The 21,640-nt window shown below is 42.8% G+C and overlaps 1 protein-coding gene across 2 annotated transcripts in view; it reads left to right on the plus strand.

The window, feature by feature from the left end:
* Positions 1–21,640, plus strand: part of JARID2 (jumonji and AT-rich interaction domain containing 2) — a 214,405-nt gene that overhangs the window by 181,022 nt on the left and 11,743 nt on the right. For both annotated transcript variants that reach the window (XM_048308408.1, XM_048308398.1), the window contains exons 7-14: positions 3,764–4,781; positions 8,925–9,424; positions 14,587–14,679; positions 15,126–15,244; positions 15,377–15,447; positions 16,270–16,384; positions 20,411–20,516; positions 21,303–21,485. In XM_048308408.1, the coding sequence (XP_048164365.1) occupies positions 3,764–4,781; positions 8,925–9,424; positions 14,587–14,679; positions 15,126–15,244; positions 15,377–15,447; positions 16,270–16,384; positions 20,411–20,516; positions 21,303–21,485 (2,205 nt within the window). The remainder of the gene's footprint in view (positions 1–3,763; positions 4,782–8,924; positions 9,425–14,586; positions 14,680–15,125; positions 15,245–15,376; positions 15,448–16,269; positions 16,385–20,410; positions 20,517–21,302; positions 21,486–21,640) is intronic.

Consider the following 21,640-nt stretch of genomic DNA (forward strand, 5'->3'; position numbering starts at 1 on the left):
TTGCTGAAGGAGTGCCCCAGGTGGCCTTTCAGACTTCTGGTCACAACTTCCTTAGAAAAAGTCATCGGCAGGCTGGAGTGACAAGGTGCCTCCATGTAACCTGACTGCTCACACTGACATTTTGTCTTGATTTTGTCTGACAGCACAGTAATACAGCTACAACCTCCTGAAACGTTCTGAAAACCTTCTCTAGAGGAGACTCCACAACGTCCATTGACAGCTTCTTCCAGTGTTTTCCTTCTCTACTAATGAGCAAGTTTTTGTAGTTGTGCCTCAGATCATTGTAGATATTTAAAGCAATTTTTCCTCCTGCTTTTCCCAGTGAACAAGGAAAGAGCATTTACTGTCTCTCTTCAGAGGAGCTCCTTCTGCATCAGAAGACTGTTACAGAGTTATCCCATGGTGATCTCTTTCAGATTAATTAAGACCAGCTCCCTTGGCTTTTCAGCCAGTCTTATTTTCCAAACACCTGAGTACTTTGTGTTCTTTCAGACTTTCTCCTCTATCTAGATTTTTCTCACAGTGTGGCCCCAGTGCTGGGTCCAGCTCTTCATAGGAAAGCCTGTGCTCCCACCCTTTGCTTTTGACATCCTTAATAATAAGTCTCAGAAAGTGATTTGTGTGCTTTGTATTGGCATTGCAATTTGCAGCTCACTGTGGTCCCCAAATGCTATTCTTCCTCTACATACATATAATCTGTGCTTCCTAAAAATAGCACTTCCTCCTACTGTAGAAATGTTCTGAAATAGGTTCTTCAAGATTGCCTTTGATTTTGATCTTGTCCTGTGAGTGATTACAGCCCCTTCTAGGTGTGTTTCACTGCCAAATTTTACAATAATGAAAATACTTGGTAGAACCAAGGCTAAGCCAAGTCCCTGCAGAAAGACACATTAAATGCCCTCTCAGGACAGTAGCAAACTGTAGCAATGAAAACTTTTCTTGAGGATGACTTTATTTAGTCCCTTGTGAAGCCACTTTAGAGTAATTATGTCTGGAATGTGTCTCAGGAGTTTGATGGAATGTCCCAGGGGGCAGTGATGGAATCCTGCTGAAGTGGAGGTGCTTCTTTACCTGCTCAGCCAGGTGTCTGTTGGAAGATGGTTAAATTTGCTTGATTTGCTATTTTGGCAAAACTCTGGGTAGATTTTGCTGTTTCGTTCTTAACATTTTTTTATTGTCGTTTGTGTGTTTGCAAATTACCTGTTTGATGATTTGTTCCAGAATTATTTTAGGGTTTGAAATTAGGCAGACTCTCTGTCTGCCCCCAGCTTACTTCCAGGAGCCATGCCCTAAGTTATCCAGGTACCTTCTAGCTTAATGGGGTTGCTTTCCTAGCCTTTTTTTGCTGAAATGGATTGTGTTCTATACCTGATAAATATTCAGTCACTGGCACTTCTGGTGAAGGTTAATGCAGAAGAAGCAGGAACACTTTAGTCAGGCTATTTGTTTTCCTTCCTCATGTGGTGCCTTATCTCTTCCATTGTTTGTTATCTTGTATTTTTAAGGTATTTGTAATTTTTTTTTCTGTTTTAGTCTCTTGCTAACTGAAGTTTCTTTAGCTCCTTGGCCTTTCTGATTTTCATGTGTGCTTTTTCTTTTCCTATGTAGTTGCCCTTAGTCACATAACTGTGTTACCACTTTTTACCGTGATTATTTTCTAATTTTCCAGTTGTTAGAGAACTTTGTGAACAGCCATAATGGCCTGTGCTTTGTGCCTTTTCTCTGAGTGGAAATTGCTTTGGTTTGGATTTTTTCAGGTGGATTTTTCTTTTCTTTTGTTTTGTTTCTGGGGTTTTTTTGTTTTTTTGTTTTTTTTTTTTTAAGTCTGTTGTCCTTTCTCTACTGTTGTCACATCTTAGAAACAAAAACCCATTTCATGATCACTGTCACCCAGATTACCTTCCCCTTCCAGTTCTCAATCAATTCTTCTCTATTAGTCTAGATGAAATCTGTAATCAATGTTCCTGTCTATTTATAAAGCCAGGGGTGTTCAGCGCTTGTTGTGACTGCTGCAGGCAAGAAGTAATGTCTCAGCAACTCCCTACCCATGTCTGTTCTGCAGCATGAAAAAGTGCTGTAAAAGTCAAACCCAGGCATCCATTTCAAATACAGAGCACTGCTTAAATTTCAAGGGAAATGGGTAAATGCATTTCTGTTTGCAACTGTTTGCTTTCCAGATGATATCTCATACATCTTTGAAAAGCTCAAGGTGAAAATTCATGTCATCAGTTAACCGGATTTTCCTTAAGCGTTTCTACCTTGCAAGCACAGGAAGGACAAGAATATGGATGGTTTTTAAAAGAGCTTTACTCCTGCTCCAGCTTCTGGAGTACAAAGGAGAAAATGTGCATAAACACACTCACAAACACACACGCGTATGTGTGTGTATGCAGAATATCCAGGTTCCAGTTCCTCTTCCACAAGTCACTGTGTGCAAGACCACAGAACAGTATTTTTGGTCTCTATTTGATCCCTATTCTATATCATCCCTATTATATAATTGACTGTAGTTCTTGCATTTATTTGAGAGAAGCTGCCATGCTTACTGATATAGCAAGGATTTCAAAATCTCACAGGAGAAAGTATTACAACTCTGCAGGAAATGGTGTTACTCACCTGAGCATTGAAAAGGGGTGATTGTACTGTATGCTTTCACTTTGAGCACTTTTATCAATGTTCCTGACTTTTGGGTGTGTTTTTCTGTGCTCACAGTCATTTAAGGAGGTGAGAAGTCAATGTTTAAAGTCGTGTAAATGCTGAAATTTGTTTGAGGTTTGAACTTGAACTTCATTTTTTTAGTAGCGGGGTTTAGCTTTGGCAGTGCTGAGCTGTCTCAATTCCCTTTGTAGCTGAGGATTGCTTTTGGTCCTTAACACATCTTGTGATTAAAATACAAATTCTAGTCTCATAACTGGGTTTAAATGTCTGACAGAAAGCAGCAGAGTCCAGCAATGCTAAGCTGCATTGACACAATATGATCTAATAGAATATGTGTCAACAAAATTGCCCAGATACCAAACTTTAAAAAGAAAAACCATTGGACTACTGTATATGGTTTTTTTTATTTCAAATTATCGACTTCAGCAACAATATTTAGTATGTATGAATCCTTCATGGCCATGCTGATCTGTTGGGTGCATAATATGTTCCACATCTCTTTTTATATGTATACACGGATAGATGGTAAATTGATTTGAATCTCAGTGTGTGTTTTTGCAAAATGTGCAGATTCCAGTTAGAGTAGATAATATATGCTCCCTACTTAGCTAAGAAGCAGTGAAATGTGTGTGCACTTAAAGGAAGTTGGGTGGGAGAGACAGTGTGTCTTGAGGGCCAGAAAAAGAGATAATGAAGGTATCAGTTTGTAAATCAGACTGTCTGTGTTTTGTAATACCATACCAGCTTTCTGGAAGACAAGGAAGGGGGTAGTGCAAACAAGGGACCTCACCCTTCCTAATGCCAGAGGCTTTGTACCCTCTGAAAGCAAGACTGGGGTTTTTCTGGGGGCTTTCTGGTAAATTAAAAAAAAACCAAAAAACAACCAAATCTCTATTTTATTTGATTATTATAAATGCCTAGTCCCCTCTCTTGCCTGTGTGCAAACCATTATATGAAGATTGTATGATGGGGCCAGCAGTCAGGACTGCAGAGTATGGTTGTCCAGCAAATGGGACATTGGGGCTGAGTGGTCACATTATTAATTTACTTTTCTGTTTTCTGTTTCCTTCCTTCTGCTCCTCCTGCAACACTTCTGGCATTTCAGGTTTCTAAAGTCAATGGGGTCACTCGAATGTCATCTCCGAGTGCAAATGCAGCCAGTGCCAAAAAGATGAGAGAAGTCAGACCTTCACCGTCCAAAACTGTGAAGTACACTGCAACAGTGACAAAGGGAACTGTCACATACACCAAAGCCAAGAAAGAACTGGTCAAGGAAACCAAACTAAATCACCACAAACCCAGTTCACCTGTCAACCACACAATCTCAGGGAAAATAGAAAGTAGCAATGCAAAAACCCGCAAACAGGTGCTATCCCTTGGAGCATCCAAGTCTAACAATACCGCTGTTAATGGTGTAAAAGTCAATGGCAAGTTGAACCAAAAGACATGCACTAAGGAGGTGGGGAGACAGTTAAGGGAGGGGCTGCGCAATTCGAAGAGGAGGCTGGAAGAGACGAATCACATAGACAAAATACAGTCGCCCACCAAGAGAATGAAAGGGGCCGTCAACTTGGCAGAAGCTGCCAGCAAAAAGGCAGCAGTAGAAAAGCCTTTGCTGAATGGACACCTTAGAAAGGAAGTGCCAGAGAAGAGTTTGGAAAGAAATAGGCCGAAAAGAGCCACTGCTGGAAAGAGTACGCCAGGGAAACAAGCACATGGCAAAACTGAAAATGCCTCCTGTGAAAATCGTTCTACCTCTCAAGCGGAGTCCTTGCACAAGCCACAAGACTCAATGGGAAAGCACGAAAAGGGCAGTAGTAAGTCTGGGTGGGGGATGCTGGGGGAGATTCCCATCCTTAGGCCCTCCCCCAAGGAATTTCATGACCCACTGATATACATTGAGTCAGTCCGAGCTCAGGTAGAGAAGTATGGGATGTGCAGGGTGATTCCTCCTCCAGACTGGAGACCTGAGTGCAAGCTAAACGATGAAATGCGGTTTGTGACACAGATTCAGCACATACACAAGCTAGGCAGGCGCTGGGGACCCAACGTGCAGCGGCTGGCCTGTATCAAGAAGCACCTCAAATCTCAGGGCATTACCATGGATGAACTCCCACTCATAGGTAAGGGCTGTGATTCCCTGGCAATTTGCCGCTGCTTGTAAGTGTCCGTATCCGACTTTATGCTCCGTTTGCCTTTGTGCTTAACCAGACCCCTGTTCAATTCATACTGCAGAGCTCTGGATCTCTCTCTTTTTCCATTGGCCAGGCACTATGCAGGTAGGTTGTTGGAGAGCTTTCCAGGGTGACGTTATATTGCCACTTTCCTCCCTACCTGACCCAGGGGGAAAAAAAAATCCTATGTGGAACCTCGGTCTGCAGATTTCAGAATCTTGTTCTTTCCCTTTTGTGGGTAGTACAACTATGGATATTGATAGCCTTGTTTTAAAGGTTGTCTCAGAATATTTTCAGACCTTTCCAAAGATGTCTTCCTAACAGGTTGCAATGCTGCCAGGCTTTAATACATTTTCAGCCGCCCCCCCCCCCCCCCTTCTTTAAAAACATTTAACCAAAGGGGAAAGAAAATATCTCAGAACTGACTTGTGTTTGGGTACTCAGACACTTAAAATCACAAATTTGCAGTGACCTGCTGACATTTAACAACCATTAAGTGTCAAGAATAGGCAGTAAAATGTAGTTGATTGCGAAATGGAGGTTTCATTATTTCTCCCAGCAGGTGTCTGCCAGGGCTAATGCCTGAGTGAGAATCACTTATTTAACAGAATTCTTGGTTTATGGTCTGCTGTCAGATATGACACGTGACAAAAATGTGACAATAGTTTGTAAAAACATGACAACAGCAGCATACAAATGAACTATTGAATGAGCTACCTCCATCTCTACTGCCTTTGCAGCCACCGCATAGTAAGAAACCTGTGTTTTTAATTTTTGTTAGTTCTCCCCTTTGTTTTTGAGGTGTTTTGAGTCAAGAGCTCACAGGACCTGCATGTTGCAACTTGAGGCTAGAGTTTTGCCTTTGAGGCATTATCCAACACGAGGCAGCTCTCGGCGCTGGTTGGATTAAAGGACACGCTTTTCTGTTTAAACAATTCACAACACTTCCTTGCCCTCGCCTCCTCCTTTTTAAGCTTTATTTTATATTACATATGGTTAGTGAGGGAAAATGCATAAAAGCGCACAAAATTATTGCAGACTTTATGGTGAACTGATGCAGGGCACAGCAGAGAAATAACAAAATTTTAAGAAGGAGGAACGAGGAGTTGGCGCTTTGTTGCTGTAGCTGTGCAAAAACATTCAAGGAAATCTGAAAATTAAAATCACTCAAGCAGCAATAAGTGAACATTTTGTATGCCTAATGTATGCAATGGTTGTATGCTAATAGAAAAGAATAATGAATTACATTTACATTGGCAAGAGAGAGAAGAAAATGTGCAAGACAGCTCGATTAGTGCTCCTGGAACAATGTTAACTTTTTAATGAAATACCTTAACTCGGCATTAAGATGGCATTACTGTTAATTATTTGTATTATTTAAGCACCTAAGAGCCTAATGAATAGGCAAGGATTCTATTCTGCTGGGTGCCATATAACCAGAGCAAACAGTGGTCTCTTACAAATTTGCATCCTATGTATCCCTTCTCCAGTTAATTTCCTGCCTATCCGGTGTTTGAAATCAAAAACAAAATGGAGAAAAGAAGCTGGAGATCATCAATGCACAAAGAGGAAAAATCTGTTGGTTCTAGCAGGAAACATATAAAATAATCTGTGGTGATAAATGCACGCTTATTTAAGTAGACATGCATACACAGCCCTTCACTCAGGGCCAAATCACATTTCCATTGAAGTAAGTGGGACTTTTGCCAATGGCTTGTGTAGTGCCAGCATTTGGTATTAAATGCATACCTGAAGATTTAAGATTCTCTTTTTTAAAATGAGCTTGCTCACTAAGCAATTTAAAAGTAGGGAAATTAAGGCAATTAAAAAAAAAACCCCAAAGTTAGACACTGCTTCTGCATAATGTGCCAGATCTCCTATTTAAGCCATTTTGCTATTGGTGCTTTTAAAGAGGTTAGAACTCCTTTTTTGTTGTTGTTTTTGAGGTTTTTTTCCTTCCTTTTTTTTCTTTCAGTCTTTCAAGGAAAGTTTAAGCAGCAAGCTTAGGTTGATCCTGGAAAACATCAGTCTGAGATATAAATGCTTCCGAAAGTTATGACTGTGTGAAATGGAATTATAATTGAGAGCATTTTGCAAACCTTAGCTGTAGGCTCTGGTTGAATGAAGTGCTACTCGAGTTCCAATATTGCAGAGTGATTATGAGTGAGTGATCATTCCATGATGCGGGAGAAAATTGAATTTTCAACAGTGCTGAAACTAGGACCTTAAACTGGGTGTGTGCTGTTTGTCCTACTGGAGAACACGTATAAGGGTAAATCTGGGCCACACTTCTTTCCAAGTTAGGAGTATGTTACCCAACTTTATGTAGATTGCTGAATCTGTTGGCGTGGAAAGTCATCTTGAGTTACACCTTCAGCTTATTTGTGACCTGCACATAGTAACCACTGACCAAAAATGTAACCGAAGGCATCTTGAAATTACATTTATATTATGTTATGTATGGAAGAGTAAAGAGGAAAGAAAGAAAGAAAACTTTCCAAACTCATTTTGGTTTTTTTCCAATGGTTTTTACTTTTTCTCAGCTTCAAGACCTTTTTAAAATCTCCCCCAACCCATTCCCAAATGTACTAAACAGGATAAATCTGCCTGCCTCATGGTTCTGCCTCCACCCTTATCAAATTCTACCCAAAGCCTTATGGTTGATTTTGTCTGCAGCCAAACACCTTTGCCTTGTGCTGTGTGGGCAGTATAAATGTGAGCAACCTCTGGTGCTACTCTGCCTCGGTCGCAAATGTTGTCCCAAAATGTTGCATGCAGGTTTACACTGCTGAGCCTTCCCTCCTCAGTGGTTTGGTGCAAGTGGTGGAAGAGGGGAAAGCAGAGGGAAGAAGGAAAACCGGAATCAGCAATGAAGCATCTGAGATGCAGCACAGGGTAGTTTGGAAAAAGTAATACTGCTTGCACTAGCAGGCAGGATGATTTGACTTAAGATGATGTAGGTGTGCATCCTACAGTAAACATTTACCATAATGCTGCTGCTTGCCCTGCTCTTTTGCAATAGCATTTCTGAGTGCTCTGAAATGGCTATGGCATAATGGTTCTTTACTTTTCTCAAAGAAAAAGGCAAAAGGGAGACAGCGTGGCAGCAGAGATGTTGATGCTGGTTTTGTATTAATTCTCTTTTTTCCCTGAACAGTGCCCTGTTGAATTGTAGGTGGTCTTTGGGCCATTTCTTCACTCTTTCCACTGATGATTTATTTCTGTGCTTTGAGAGTATTTATGATGTTTCTTTTATTGTTCCTCATCCATTTGGCTGCTTTTTATGCTGCAGTTTGTATAATCCTTTTTTTTTTTTTTTTGACTGGAGTGTGAAATGTGCTAGTCATCTTAAAGCATACAAAACCAGAATGGAGTATAAAATATGGATGGCCTCAGACTGGAAGAATAATGTGTCTGGAACTTTCTGTGCAGTTGCTGGCTCCAGCCCCAAACAACCCCTGCCTCCCTTTGGTTTTTATATGAACTTTATTACCTGTAGTGAAATTAATAATGTTACTGTGCTCCTTTTAAATACTAACTTCATTCAAGGTGTTGTGCAGATATTAGGTAATTGATATTTCACCTCCAGAAAGGATAGGTATTTTGTCTTTCTGATTGTCAGTACCCCAACTTGACACTGGTTTTGTTTATATCTGGTATGAACCAAATGTGGGACTGGTGGTGGGTGAGGCATGTGGGCTTTTACAGAGCTGGGCAACTCTCATCTCCCCAGCCACTGCATAATGACCAGGGCACAGATGCGTGTCAAGGAGGTAGCTTGGAGTGCTCTGAGGAGAGAAGGGAATGAAACTCAAGGAGGAGAGCAAACTGAATTGTAGGGAAGGCTGTTGCAAGTAGCAGAATACGGCCTGTGAATGAATTAAGCTGGCAAAACAGTGGTGTGTGCCTCTGTTTAGAGGGAGGCATACAAGAGAGCGACAATTCTGCTCTGGTGCCCAGGTGCCTGGAGCTGTCATGTCCCCTGTGTGCCCAGCCTGGTAGCACATTTGACATGAGCTGCCCACAGCATTCCTAATCTACTCCTGTGTTTCCCTTTCCTTTCTTCTGCTGCCTGGCACACGTGAACCCCAGGAGGCTGCGAGCTCGACCTGGCCTGCTTCGTCCAGCTGATCAACGAGATGGGGGGGATGCAGCAAGTGACTGACCTCAAGAAATGGAACAAGCTGGCAGACATGCTGCGCATCCCCAAAACTGCACAGGACAGGCTGGCCAAGCTGCAAGAAGCCTACTGCCAGTACTTGCTCTCCTACGACTCCCTCTCCCCTGAGGAGCACAAGAAACTGGAGAAGGAGGTCTTGCTGGAAAAGGAAATCCTGGAGAAGAGGAAAGGACCTTTGGAGGGACATTCAGAGAATGCCTACAAGTTCCATTCCTTGCCCCGGTTTGAGCCCAAAAATGGACTCATCAATGGCGTGGTTCACAAAAATGGCTTCCGCAACAAGTTAAAAGAGGTCGATGTCCCACTGAAGACAGGCAGGCGGCGGCTCTTTGCTCAGGAAAAGGAGACCACGAAGGAGGACGAGGAGGAGGAGGAGGGAGTCCTTAGCGACTTACACAAGTGTATATACAAGGTAATGAGGCTGGCACTGCCCGGTCTGTTTTGCAGAGCCAATGATGCTGTTGTGTGGGTGGCGTCCAGATGCACACCCAGCTGTCTGAGGGGAGCTGCTGGGCTGCAGTGGCATCCCCAAGGCAGCAGTTATCATGGTTATTATGGCCGGGCAGTCTGGTGGCTTTAGCTGATCTGCCTGGCTCTTGTGGGATGTCTGGAAAAGCTGGGAGGCATTATTGTCATAACAAGATGCACTGGGCTCTGCCCCCCCCTTCACCTCCTTGTGAGAGGTTCCTTGAGTATCTCTGCCCAATTAACCTTGCAGGCACAGATTTTATTTTCATTTTCTAGCGACATTTAAAGTAATGTTCTGCTTTCTCATTCCTGCTTCTTGCAAATCTCTTGTTGAGTGAAGTAGTGCTGCGCATCGAAATTAACATCACTAGAAATACTACTACATTTAGAAAGGGCAAATTGAAATGCAAACAATATTTTCATCCACAATGCCAGACTTTGCTCAGCACTAACAGTCACATGGACACTTAGTCCTGCACATATCAAGTACATCCATTTACAAAGGAATGCTGACTCTTCCACTGTATTTTATTTGGCAGTCTCCTGCTCTGGAGCAGGACTTGGCACTGCAACTCACAGTGCAATTTTGAGTTGTGTTGAATGGCGTAGCCGTGCTCGGAGAGAAATATAGCATTGAGTGTCCGTGCCCAGTAAAGGAATATGGTGTTCTTCCCCTTCCAATCTTGCTTCCATCACCAGGAAATGAAGCCAGATAGCCCAAAATGACTTATTGTTAAGCTATTTAGGGACTGCATGAGCTCACGACTTGGGCTTTGAAAGCTTGCTTCAGTTTTCTTTTGCAGCCTGTTATGATTTGTCAGCCCCAAAATTGTTTTTCTTGGGGACTCTGGCCTCAATCCCACCTTTGAAAAGCAACCTCTTTGCCATGCTGCCATGGAGAGAGGCTTGTCTAATGACAGCAGCTTTTGTAAATAGTGAAGTGGCATTTCTGTCCTTAATATCCTGTGCTCAATGATGGTTAAATGAAAAACTTGATACACCTTACCCTGACTGCTGCATGAACAACCTCAAACTTAGTGGGGGAATGCCTTTTTCTTCTTTTCCAGTGCAAGTCCCACTTTAAAGTTCAGTAGATACAAAGTCACTCAGGAAAAAAGATTGGGATATGTGAGAAGTATCCCAATCTGACTTAGAAAATAAAAAAAAACAAGCAATCAAAGTGTAGCTGGTATAACCAGTCTGAGTCTGCTGAGTACCAGGCCTTTACCCCAAAAGACTGAGAACTCCCAGAATTTCTGCTCTGTCCCCAAAAAAGCACTGGCAGTACTGGCAGCATCAGACCCTGTCTGAGTCTGACAATACCAGGTAGAAATACTTTTGTTCTGAGCACAGAGGCTGTTAGAGAGGAGCATCACTGAGCCCATGGGCCAGGGCTCTCCCCACCCACCAAAGCAGCTGCAGCATATGGAGCCACTCAGAAAATGCTTTGGGTTGCCCACTGTGGTACCAGCAGCTTCTTGGACACTGGGGCTTGCCTGTGTCGATCCCAGCTCATGTTCTCTGTAGGGCAGAGACTGGGAACTGCTGTCACAGGTGATGGACTGGGGATAAGGCAGGGGTAAGCAAATCTCTGGTGGATTCTGGAGGGATCCCTGCCATGGAATGCACTGTGGGATGCCTGGTCCGCCTGAGTGCAGAGAGAGGAATGAAGCTTCATTTTCACAGCACTCAGGGGAAAGCCCTGTAGGAGGACTGATGCATTAATAGTGGTTATGTCACTTAGAGCAAGCCTCAAGACACAGAAATTATGCCTCAAGCTTGATGCACCAGAGTAGCCCACAAAATGTAAAATTGCTGTATTTCATCACTAGGCTTAAAAGACTGAGGAAGGTGGTGCTGGCGCCAGTTGTAAGCAGAGGGTGCTTCATGGCATTTAATGAAACAAGCCTTTTAATCCTGTGTGTGTGGATGGGGGAGTGTTCTTCAGCTAGTAACATGTTCCTGAGAAAATTCAAAATTTGATTACCAGAACCTGCCCTCATGTTACAGTTTCCACAGATGATGGGATTGTAATGGTTCCTTTCTCAAGCACACTGCTAATTCTAATTAAAAATAAAAAACACATTTAAAAAAAAAAAAAAAAACAACAAAAAAAACCACCAAAAAACTCATGTATGTGAAAAATTCCCAGGTCAATATCTCAAAGGCTGGAGGGAGCACATCATAATCACATGGCTGTAGTGCAGTTTAGGCCATAAAGTCTGTTCTTCAGACTACGAAGAGGCCATACATTTAGGGTTTCTCTCAGTAATTGCTGCAGTCAGCACATGCTTGAGCTGTTTTTAGCAAGAGACATCCAGTCTTCCAGGAGCAGTTACCGCCATATCACATGTCAAGGTTAGAGTAAATCTCCCCTGTGTTCAGCTGACCCTCTGCCAGGACTCCCAAATTGTTTTCAGTGTCTCTCCTTCCCAGGCTGTGAGGCCTGCTCTGCTTTTAAGTGTGTGCTGCAGGCTGCTGTGCTTGCTTGCTTTGCTCCTAAATAAGTGGCTTTTCTACCTGATGATTCAAATGTCATTTATAAGTGTGTGAAGTAAACTGCTGACATCAAAGAAGGATCTGATGCAAGATTTTCACTCTTCTTTGCCCAGTTTTAGCTCTGAAAATATTTTAAAAATCTGTGCTGGTGCTGACTGAAAGCAGCATTTGTTTCCATACAGAACAAACTGAAGGCTTATTAGAAGTCCCATTAGAGGAACACACAGAAGAAATCACAGTGCGAGTTTTGCCAGCCCTCCCATAAAACCATCATGGAAATCCTATGCTGAGCTTTCTTCAGGCAGGGACTTGGCATTTTCATACTCCACTTAATAGGAGCCACTCCTTCCTACCTGTGACTATTGTGAAATCTCTGGTTTCAGTTCATATTTATGTTTGCTTTAAATGTCTTAACACTCATAGTGTTGCAGTGTCCTTCTCTCAGCCTTGGTGGTGGTGGTGATGCTCTCCCTGGGTTGGCTCTCATGGCCCCTGCATCAGACGTGAGAAGAATCGGGGGAGGAAGTAGGAATTGCTTTTCTTACACGTTCCTCTCTTCTTGTCACAGCAACAGAGACTCTGCTTTGTAGCTTGAAGCTCCCAGGACAGTTGTTGAACTGCTGAGATATTTATTTCTCAAGGTGTTGCAAAGGGTGTGTTGCTCCTCAGCAATTCATTTTGTATTCTGGTTAGAATGCTCCATTACAGCATTTTCAATTATTTTCTGTGTTGGCATCAGAAAATGTTACGGGATCCCTCAGATTAAAGGAAACAAACAAACTGCACAAACAGACAACAAAATCCCCTCAGCCATTCAATTTGGTTTTCAGTTTTTAGGAGACTAAAAAGATACCAAACTCTTGGCAGAGGAGGAAATGGGTAGATGCAATTTTAAAGGGTTAAACTGTTCTGGTTTTCCACTTTCTCTTTTCTTGCTTGCTATATATTTCTATTTTCTTTCTTGTATATCTGAAAAATGGAAAGGCATGGTTAATCTTGGAAGATGAGGCCTTATTTTTGTTTCTCTGCATAAGATGAGAGGAAGAGGCAACTAACTGAAAGGAGGCAGCTGCTGCAGTGTTGGTTTGCATGCGGTGGAGGCAGTGCCCAAGCGCGGTGACTTGGTGCGGGGCCTGTGCTTTACAAGAGGTTTTGTTGTAAAAGGCTGCCTCAATAAACCATTCACGAGGGCATTAAAAGATGAAGGAAATTGCTTATTGGATCACAGAGAATCCAGCTCTGAAGTTTATGGGAATCAGAGTGCCCCAGGCCCTGGGCATTTCACAAACTTTTTTTGCTAAAGCTAATTATGCAGCATTCAATTTAAAAAGTGACAACGTTGCAACCATATGAGCATGGCGGAGTGATAGACTTGGCCTCTGGGGGAAAGCTGCTTTTATAGTTCTTTCAAGTTTACTCTTGGACATAGTTATTAAATAAATTAAACACCAAAAAAAGGCTGAGGTGCTTTGGCAGATCTGTCTCATAATTGAAAAACTAGAAAGGTAACAGTCCAAATAATAAAAATCATTTATGTAGAGTTTTTAAGTCTGTGGTTGCTCAGATGAGCCGTCAGGGGGCACAGCGGGAAGGAGCAGTGGATCTGGTGAGGGAGCAAAGACATTTTGTACGCCACGTTTGCAGGGCGCTGCTGGTCTCTGCCTGCAGCAGTGCCCTCAGACCTCGTGTGGTGCCTGCCAGCTCTCGTGGCACTCAGCTTCCCAGCGTCTTCCTTCTGCCCTGGAGCAGAGGAGGCAACAGAGGTGTTCCTGTCTGGGCACACCAGGATGTCAGGGCTGAAAGGAGCAAGTGGGTTGGGTTCTCATGCTCTTTCCTCCAAAGCCATCTGCTTCCCAGCTTCTGGTGGTGTAGGTGTGCAGGAGGGTGGGTGTCTGGAAACTTCGGGGTAGCTCAAGCAGAAAACCAAGTCAGATCCTCTTCTTGTACAGCTCCTGCAGCAGTGCCAAGAAAGAATGCACTCATTCAGCAATTTTACTGTGTTTTATTTTTCTGAACCTTGTAATAGCAGGTTCTTTGGCATTTGAACTGCTTCTGTTGAATTGAGCATAACTAGTTTTTGAAAGCAGGTGATTACAGTAGTGCTGGCAAACTCTGCTTTTTGTGTCCCTATTCCACCATATACAGCATTTGATGCTGAGCATTTCTGTAAATTTTCTAAGTATTTTTCACCTGCTGCTTGTACATAAAGAGCATGGCCACATGGTCCCTGGATAATGTATTGGATTTCATTGGCTGCCCACTGCATTCCTTGCAACCTGTCATAGGAAGCTGGGCCATGTCCATCTTCTGTATTTATCAAACGCTGAGCGTTGTGCTGGACAAAGCAGTGCTCTTTCTGGGAACATTCAGTTGGCCTTTTTACATGGTGGGTTGGTGAGTTCATGCAATTGAATTTCTGTATCTTCTGGGGTATTTTCTCTCAGCAACAAAATGAGCTTTAGACCCATATCTCTTCTGGAGACATTGTCCTCTTTCCCTCTGTTGTCATCTGGGATTGAGCCTGTAAGGAAAAGAATGAGGACATGGTGGGGGGATGTAGGTCTGTTTTTTCATTTTCACTTCTAATTTTATTGTATTTTTCCACAGGGTAGGTCTGTTTCTTTAACAACCTTCTACCGAACAGCAAGAAATATCATGAATATGTGCTTCACAAAGGAGCCTACAGTAGCTGAAGTAGAGGTGAGGCCAGCTCAAGGCATGGTAAAAGTTTTTATTTCAGGGCACTGAGTATGGGGATTCAGGATAGTTGACTTTCAAGCATTTCTGTAATCAGTTTAAGGCTGTCTCGTTTGGAATTAAAAAAAAAAAAAAGTTAAATAGACATGGTGATGATTCTTCCTTTTTAAAAATTTTTTTAACATTTTTAATAAAGGTGTTGATGAACTGAGGAAGAGAAAGAATTCTTAATCTGACATACGCTGAAACACAGAAACCAAGAGGATCTAAATTTTGCCTTCCTAATTTATTGTTACTTTTAATTATTTATATTCTTAGTTTTAAGCAATATTTTGTGTTGAATTGCATTGAGGTCATGAAAGCCTTGTAAATTTCTGGAGTTTATATTTTAATGAGAGATACCTTGTTCAGCGAATAAAAAAATGCACTACTGCTTTCTCTTACCACAGCAAGAATACTGGCGGATAGTGGAACAGAAAGATTGCCATGTAGCAGTGCATTGTGGAAAAGTAGATACCAACACCCACGGGAGTGGTTTTCCTGTGGGAAAATCTGAACCATTTTCAAGGTAAGATCCCCAAACCCACCTTCTTTGTTGCCTCACTCCTGAGCAGAGCCCAGCAAGGCAGCTTGGCACTGGGAGTGTTGGCACTGGGAATGTGCACTGACACTGTCTGCCTCTGTGTCATCCCTCCAACAGGCATGGGTGGAACCTCACAGTCCTTCCTAATAATACAGGATCCATCCTGCGACATCTTGGTGCTGTGCCTGGTAAGCAAGTCCCTTCTTGGTGTTTCAGCTGGTGCAAGTGTGCTCTGAATGTGGTGCTGTGGGCACCAAAGGCTTCACCCTCTTTCTGGTCCCCTGTTCCCCAGCTGACTGAGCAGATGTGCAATTGTATGTAGCAGGTGTTATTTAAAGGGGTGAAGGCAGCCATGCAGATAAAGGATTAGTGAATAGTTGATACTGTATTCCTGGGAGGAAGCAGTTGTACCTGCAGTATCTCTGGCTGTTCTTGCCAGGGTATCATGTTCTTTTGTGTCAGGACAGAGCTGTGCAACTTCCATACTTGCAAAATGTAGTCTGCAGCACTGGGAAAAGCAGCACACACATTTTCTAAATGAATTGTCACAAGCTCTCCAGCTGCATATACACCATTGCAATTTACTGGTAAGAAACATGGAAAGCACAGTGGAATCTCCTGTTGAGCCTGAACAAACCAGTGGGAAACGGGATACCTGTTAAAAAATTACATGTATGCCTGACAACATGAAGCAACCTCCTCTGATCAATGGCAATGAGCTTGAGTTACAGGTATTTGTAAATTTTCCAAAGAATATCAATTTTGTACAGCAATTGGAAAACAAGTATGTTCAAGGGCACTGCAGTTGACCAGTAGATATTTTCTTAGTGGAAAACACTGACTTTGTTTAATTACTCCCTGTGAATTATTCGCACTGATAGGAAGACTTAAAACTTGAAGGGTCAGCTTACAGGGAGAATAAGATTTTTGACTTAAATGTCCTCTCAAACTGTCTTTTACTGAACAAACTGAAGTTACTCAAAACTCATTTTTCCATCTCTTTGTTTTAGGAGTGACAATTCCTTGGCTAAATATTGGCATGGTCTTTTCTACCTCATGCTGGTCTCGAGACCAAAATCACCTTCCATACATTGACTACTTACACACTGGTGCTGATTGCATTTGGTAGGTATTCCCATGGTTTGTTTTCTTCACGTTCCCTGCGGTGGCTGCCTGTAGGCTGGTATTAGTAGCAGCTTGTGTAGTACTTCTACATGAGGGGATCTCACCTAGAAGGTCCAGTGTGTGTGTGTGTGGTGCCAGTTTTAATGGGAAAATGTGGTATAAACTTAGGAGATGAAAACCTCTTTCCTGGAGGATAAGTTTCACTTGGCCTTCCATGGTCTGTTCTGGTGTCTTGATGTGGACATCACCAGTCAGCTGCTGTCATATTTTGTAGACACATCATGCAAATACACTCAGCAGTCAGCTTATGAATGGTTTTGAACGTGGTGAATCCTACCTGAATTCAGTGTATATGTGCTCCTGCAGACGATGATGATTTAGTTTGCACTGCGAGACGATGGAGGCATCAGAGAAAGCAGATGTTGCTGGCAGGTCATGTGCCTTTCTGCCAGGCTCCTGTGATACTGGTGTTACTACCAGTGAGGCATCATCAGTAGGAACAATGAATGATAAGCTATGTGATTGTGTCTTGATCAGAGAAAATGCAATAAATAGAACAGAAGAGTTACTGAAATAATGTCCCCTCCTTGCAATGGTGAGAATCTGGTTCCCTTTAACCAGTTCCAGTGGTTCCCTTCTTGAGCTCGGATCTCTCTGAGCCTTTGACTCCTCATGTGGTGTGACAGGAGGAGGTCTGCAAGGCCACCTTTACACCCAGAAGTTCCCATGGTGGCAGTGGCATCATGAACTGCTCTTTATGAACATGCAAAGTGTGTTCTCACACATTTCTCAGATGCTGCTGAGGTCAGGGGTGCTGATCCAGCTGTCACTGGGAAAGCACATGGCCCAACAAAAAGGATTTGAGATCTGGAGAAAACCATTAAAGCAGAATCTCCTCTCTCTAAATGTGTTCAGTTGAAGAAATGGTCTGTATGTGATCATTTCAAGGGTTAAAGGTAACTGCTGGATTATGCTGCAGACCTGAGAGTTTGTCAGTTTCTGTCATGGGCATTTCATGGCTCTTCTCCCTGTTCTGTGAATCAGGAATTTGTAATCTTTTATAATAATATACTATCAGGACAAATTGCTGAGCAAGCTGTGTTGTCCTCAACCTTAGGTGAGTCTGTTTCTGTCTATGACATTAATCTAGTCTTAAATTACAGTAGATTCCAAACAGAAGGCATTCAAGAATCCCCTAATTAAGTTCTGAGGCCACTCTTCGTACTGTGTGTGTCAAAAGATGTGACTCTAGGATTGAACAGGCTTGAATGCAGACAGCTCAAATTTTAGGAAAGGCTAATATTCCTGTTTTTCCAATCCAAGAAGAATAAAAGTAAAGAAGCCATTTGCTTTTTCTTGTTGGACTTACACAGATGAGTACATAGCTTAAGGCATGTTTGTGATGATTGCGTTAATGAAACAGGGATAATAGGCAGGAGTAACTCATAAGAAGGAAGTGAAACTCCTTTGTCTGTTGAAGCTATTCTTTAGCAAGGCTGCCAGCCTGAAGTGTCAGGCTAGTATTCATTAGCTCATTACAACTTTTAATAGTGCAATAAAGCACCCAACTGTGTTAGGAGAAGATGAATTTAATATCTGCAGGTCTGGTGTAGTACTTGGAGTAGCCCTGACAGCGTTGCCTTCAGTTGCTGCTTTGGTGACAACAAAGCAGCCACTGGGCTCCACACCTCTCCTCTCTCTTGCCAAGTCCATCCACCACCCAGAAATCTTCTCCTCCAAGGACAGATCCCTGTGGTGCTCAAATCATTTCACTTACTGCAGATTGCTCAGCTCACTTTCTAATCTCTCAGGTTTTACCTCCTGGAGATTGAACAGGGGAGAACTCAATTTGCATGCAGGGCAGAGGTCAGTTACCTAACCTTTTTATTCTGGAGGGATCCTCAGTGCCCATTAAAAGAGAGAAGGAAATCATCTTCTGCCCAAGACACTCAGAAGTCTATACTGGCTGCTAACTTCCCATTTTTATAGGTACATCAGGAATTGCAGATGAGTGCATTTGCAGCATACACCAGTTGAAAAGGATCTCATTCCCCTCAGTCCTGCTCAAGTATTCAGATAGTTCCATGCACTGCCCCTCCTCTTCACACGTCCTTCCCAAGCATTTTCCTGTGCGTGTCTTGTGAGGGATTGCATGCTTGAGTCTTTTGTCTGTTCCAGCCGTATTTTCTGACTCTAGAAGAGAAGAGTGGGTTCTGCCATGATCTGGGTTCAAATTTAAAATCCCTATTTCAAATTTTCATCCCTATTTCAAATCTGTTATTATAGTGTGACTAGAGTGATCCCCCACACGTGGGGAGCTGTACTGAAGCTGTCACTTTAGCAACACAGGCACTGTAAAGTATTTGAGACATGGCATTTAAAATTGCTGTTGGGACTTGATCCTTACTTATCAAGACAAAGTTCTTCTACTTCACCTCTCTCTAATCCTGGGATTTCTTAGCAAGGTCCTGATAACTGTCAATATATGTGTAAGGAGTTGGTCTTCATACACCTCGGCAACCAGCCTCTTAGGGCTCTTATTGTGGCTGTAATTAGCTGTACGAGCAGATAATGTCATGTCTTCTGCCTCTTGGCTTGAAGATCAACAAACACAAATCAAAGTCATCATCAGTACAGTGAACAGTAATGAGGTATTCAAATCCTAGGAAGTGCAGCCTCCTACAAACTCATCAGTCAGGATAACTCTGCATGATGCACACGGACTTAGTGCACATTATAAGCAAGTACCCTGACAAGGGCTGTGAGGCCAGCAGAACACTTCCTGAAGTTGCTGGAGAGTTCAGATGAATGGCAGAAAGACTACTGGTTCCCCAAAATCTTTCTAGCTTCATTCTCTTGTTCCAAGTTTGGAAAAACGATTCCCTCTATGTGTGTGTGTGTGTGTGTCTGGCGTGGGGGCAAATGGACTCCAGGTTGAGGTCTCATTGCCAAAGTGAACAGGGTAGTCATGAAAAAGCTGGAGATGCTTTTTACTTGCCTGAGCATAACAAACCCAAATAAACTAACGTCACAAATAAAGCAGAGCATGGCAGCAACTCCAGACAGGTTTGGGAATCCCAGGATTAGCACTGTGTTTCCCACTGAGCTGTGCTGCTCAGTTTGCAGTCATCAAGTACGAACTGCCAGATTTTGGGAGCAGGTACCTTCTGGGTGGACATAAACCATCACCCTCAGACAGGCTGCAGGCAAGAGCAGTGATCAGTTGTCACCGTATCGCCTCCCCGTATCCATATATAAAAGATCTATATAAAAAATAGTTCTGTGTATGTGTGGCTCTAAGACTCGAGACTCCTATGTTACTTCTTGTCACTTCTGCTGAGGGAGCAGTGCTGGCAGTGAGCACAAGAGGACAGCTGCTTCCTTGGCTTCTAAGGAGAGGAGGATTTGCAACTTGGCAGATGCCCAGCAGAGTTTGAAACCTCTCTTGCCACTTTGGCTGCTCTTAGTCAGGTCTTTTGTTTGCAACCGAGAGGAGGGATGTGGGATTTGTTCAGTAAGTAAGGCAAGAAGGTCTTAGGCAACTTCATGTACTAACAGTAAGAGGGGATTTGTGGTTCCTTGACTGTTACAGAGAATGTTGTTAAATGTGAAGATCCTTTGGTTGATGCACAGATAATAAATGCAGCCTTTTATGGTAAAGATGACAACATATATTGGTGCTCACAAGATGCAAACTTCTGCCCATAGTTAGCTGGTTTGGTGCTGTTAAAATGAAGAGCAATCTATTGCTGGTTTCTCTCCTCTGACTACAGAGTGCTGAGTTTTCACATTTCTGTTTTGGGAATTTTGTGTCCTTTGATACTTGCTGAACATGATCAGACTGAGTCTGAATAAACAACTTCCATTCAATCCTCAGTGTTTTACCAAAAGAACTGTGTGTGAAAGCCTGTGTGTGATTTTTTTCTTCTAATCAATGTGCTGATCTGAATTGCCTGGTACTGTGTAGCTGTGGACCATTATTTACTCCACAGTAAATCTTTCTCTTTTCCTCTGACAAAACAACAGGTATTGCATTCCTGCTGCGGAGGAGAACAAACTTGATGATGTGGTACATACCCTGCTGCAAGCCAATGGCACTCCAGGGCTGGAAATGCTTGAAAGTAATGTCATGGTAGGTTAACACTGGGAGAGGCATTCCCATGTGAGAACCCAAGGCTAATCAGTAGGCTGGTTGGTTGGGGATTTATTTTGGTTTTGTCTTACACTGCAGTGATGCAGAGTGGGCTACTGTCTGTTTGCAGTGTTTACCCACATAGTATTTCTCTAACAAGGCTGTTATTGTGTGTTAATATAAAAATAAACATGACAGTGCAATAAATGTCCATTTTTAATACTGTCTATAATGTATTTAGCCTCAAAAAGGGAGTGGGATTTCATCAATTCATCTGCCATGACTGACGTTTTATGATGCCAGCCAGCATGGATAGGAGAAGCCTAATACTTAAGTATTTTTGGGTCCTTTGTTTATCTTGTGGATAACAATTTCTATTTAGTGCATTTCAGTATAATTTGGGAGCCCATAACAAAAATCCCTCCCTTGGCTACCCATGTTAACATCTCACAGAAGTGCAGTAGCACAATGGATTCAGTGCCAAGTCAGAAAAGATTGGATGGAAAGCTGAATGACTTGCATTGCATTCTGTAGTAGTAGACAGTGTTCTGTCAATGGGCAAATGTTGGTTTGAGGAGAGCCACTTCTGCAATTGTCACTCCAAATGCTGAGGAATGGGAGAGGGAAAGCAACCGGAGCAGAGCTGTTGGCAGAGCACACTTTGCTCCATGAGCAGTAGCATGTGGCAGCACCCAGCCAGGAAGAGGATCAGAGAATTGTAAAACAAAGTCCCAATTGATTGTTTTTCTCTCTCTCTTTTTTTTTTTTTCCCCTCTGTCTTTCTAGATCTCCCCAGAGATCTTGTGTAAGGAGGGGATCAGGGTGCACCGTACTGTACAGCAGAGCGGGCAGTTTGTTGTCTGTTTTCCGGGATCCTTTGTGTCCAAAGTGTGTTGTGGCTATAGTGTTTCCGAATCGGTGCACTTTGCTACCACCCAGTGGACAAGTATGGGCTTTAAAACAGCCAAGGTAAGTTGAGAAAAGGAGTTTGAATGGATTCACGGCCCTGCCATCTAAAAGGACAGCAAAGCAGACATTCCAGGATTGGTAGCATTGTGAGACTAGTGCAACTACATCTGTTTTTCTGGACTACTAAATAAACAAAAGAAAGGAAAACGTTCTGC

This window comes from Corvus hawaiiensis, chromosome 1 (assembly GCF_020740725.1).
Source record: "Corvus hawaiiensis isolate bCorHaw1 chromosome 1, bCorHaw1.pri.cur, whole genome shotgun sequence".
NCBI lineage: Eukaryota > Metazoa > Chordata > Aves > Passeriformes > Corvidae > Corvus > Corvus hawaiiensis.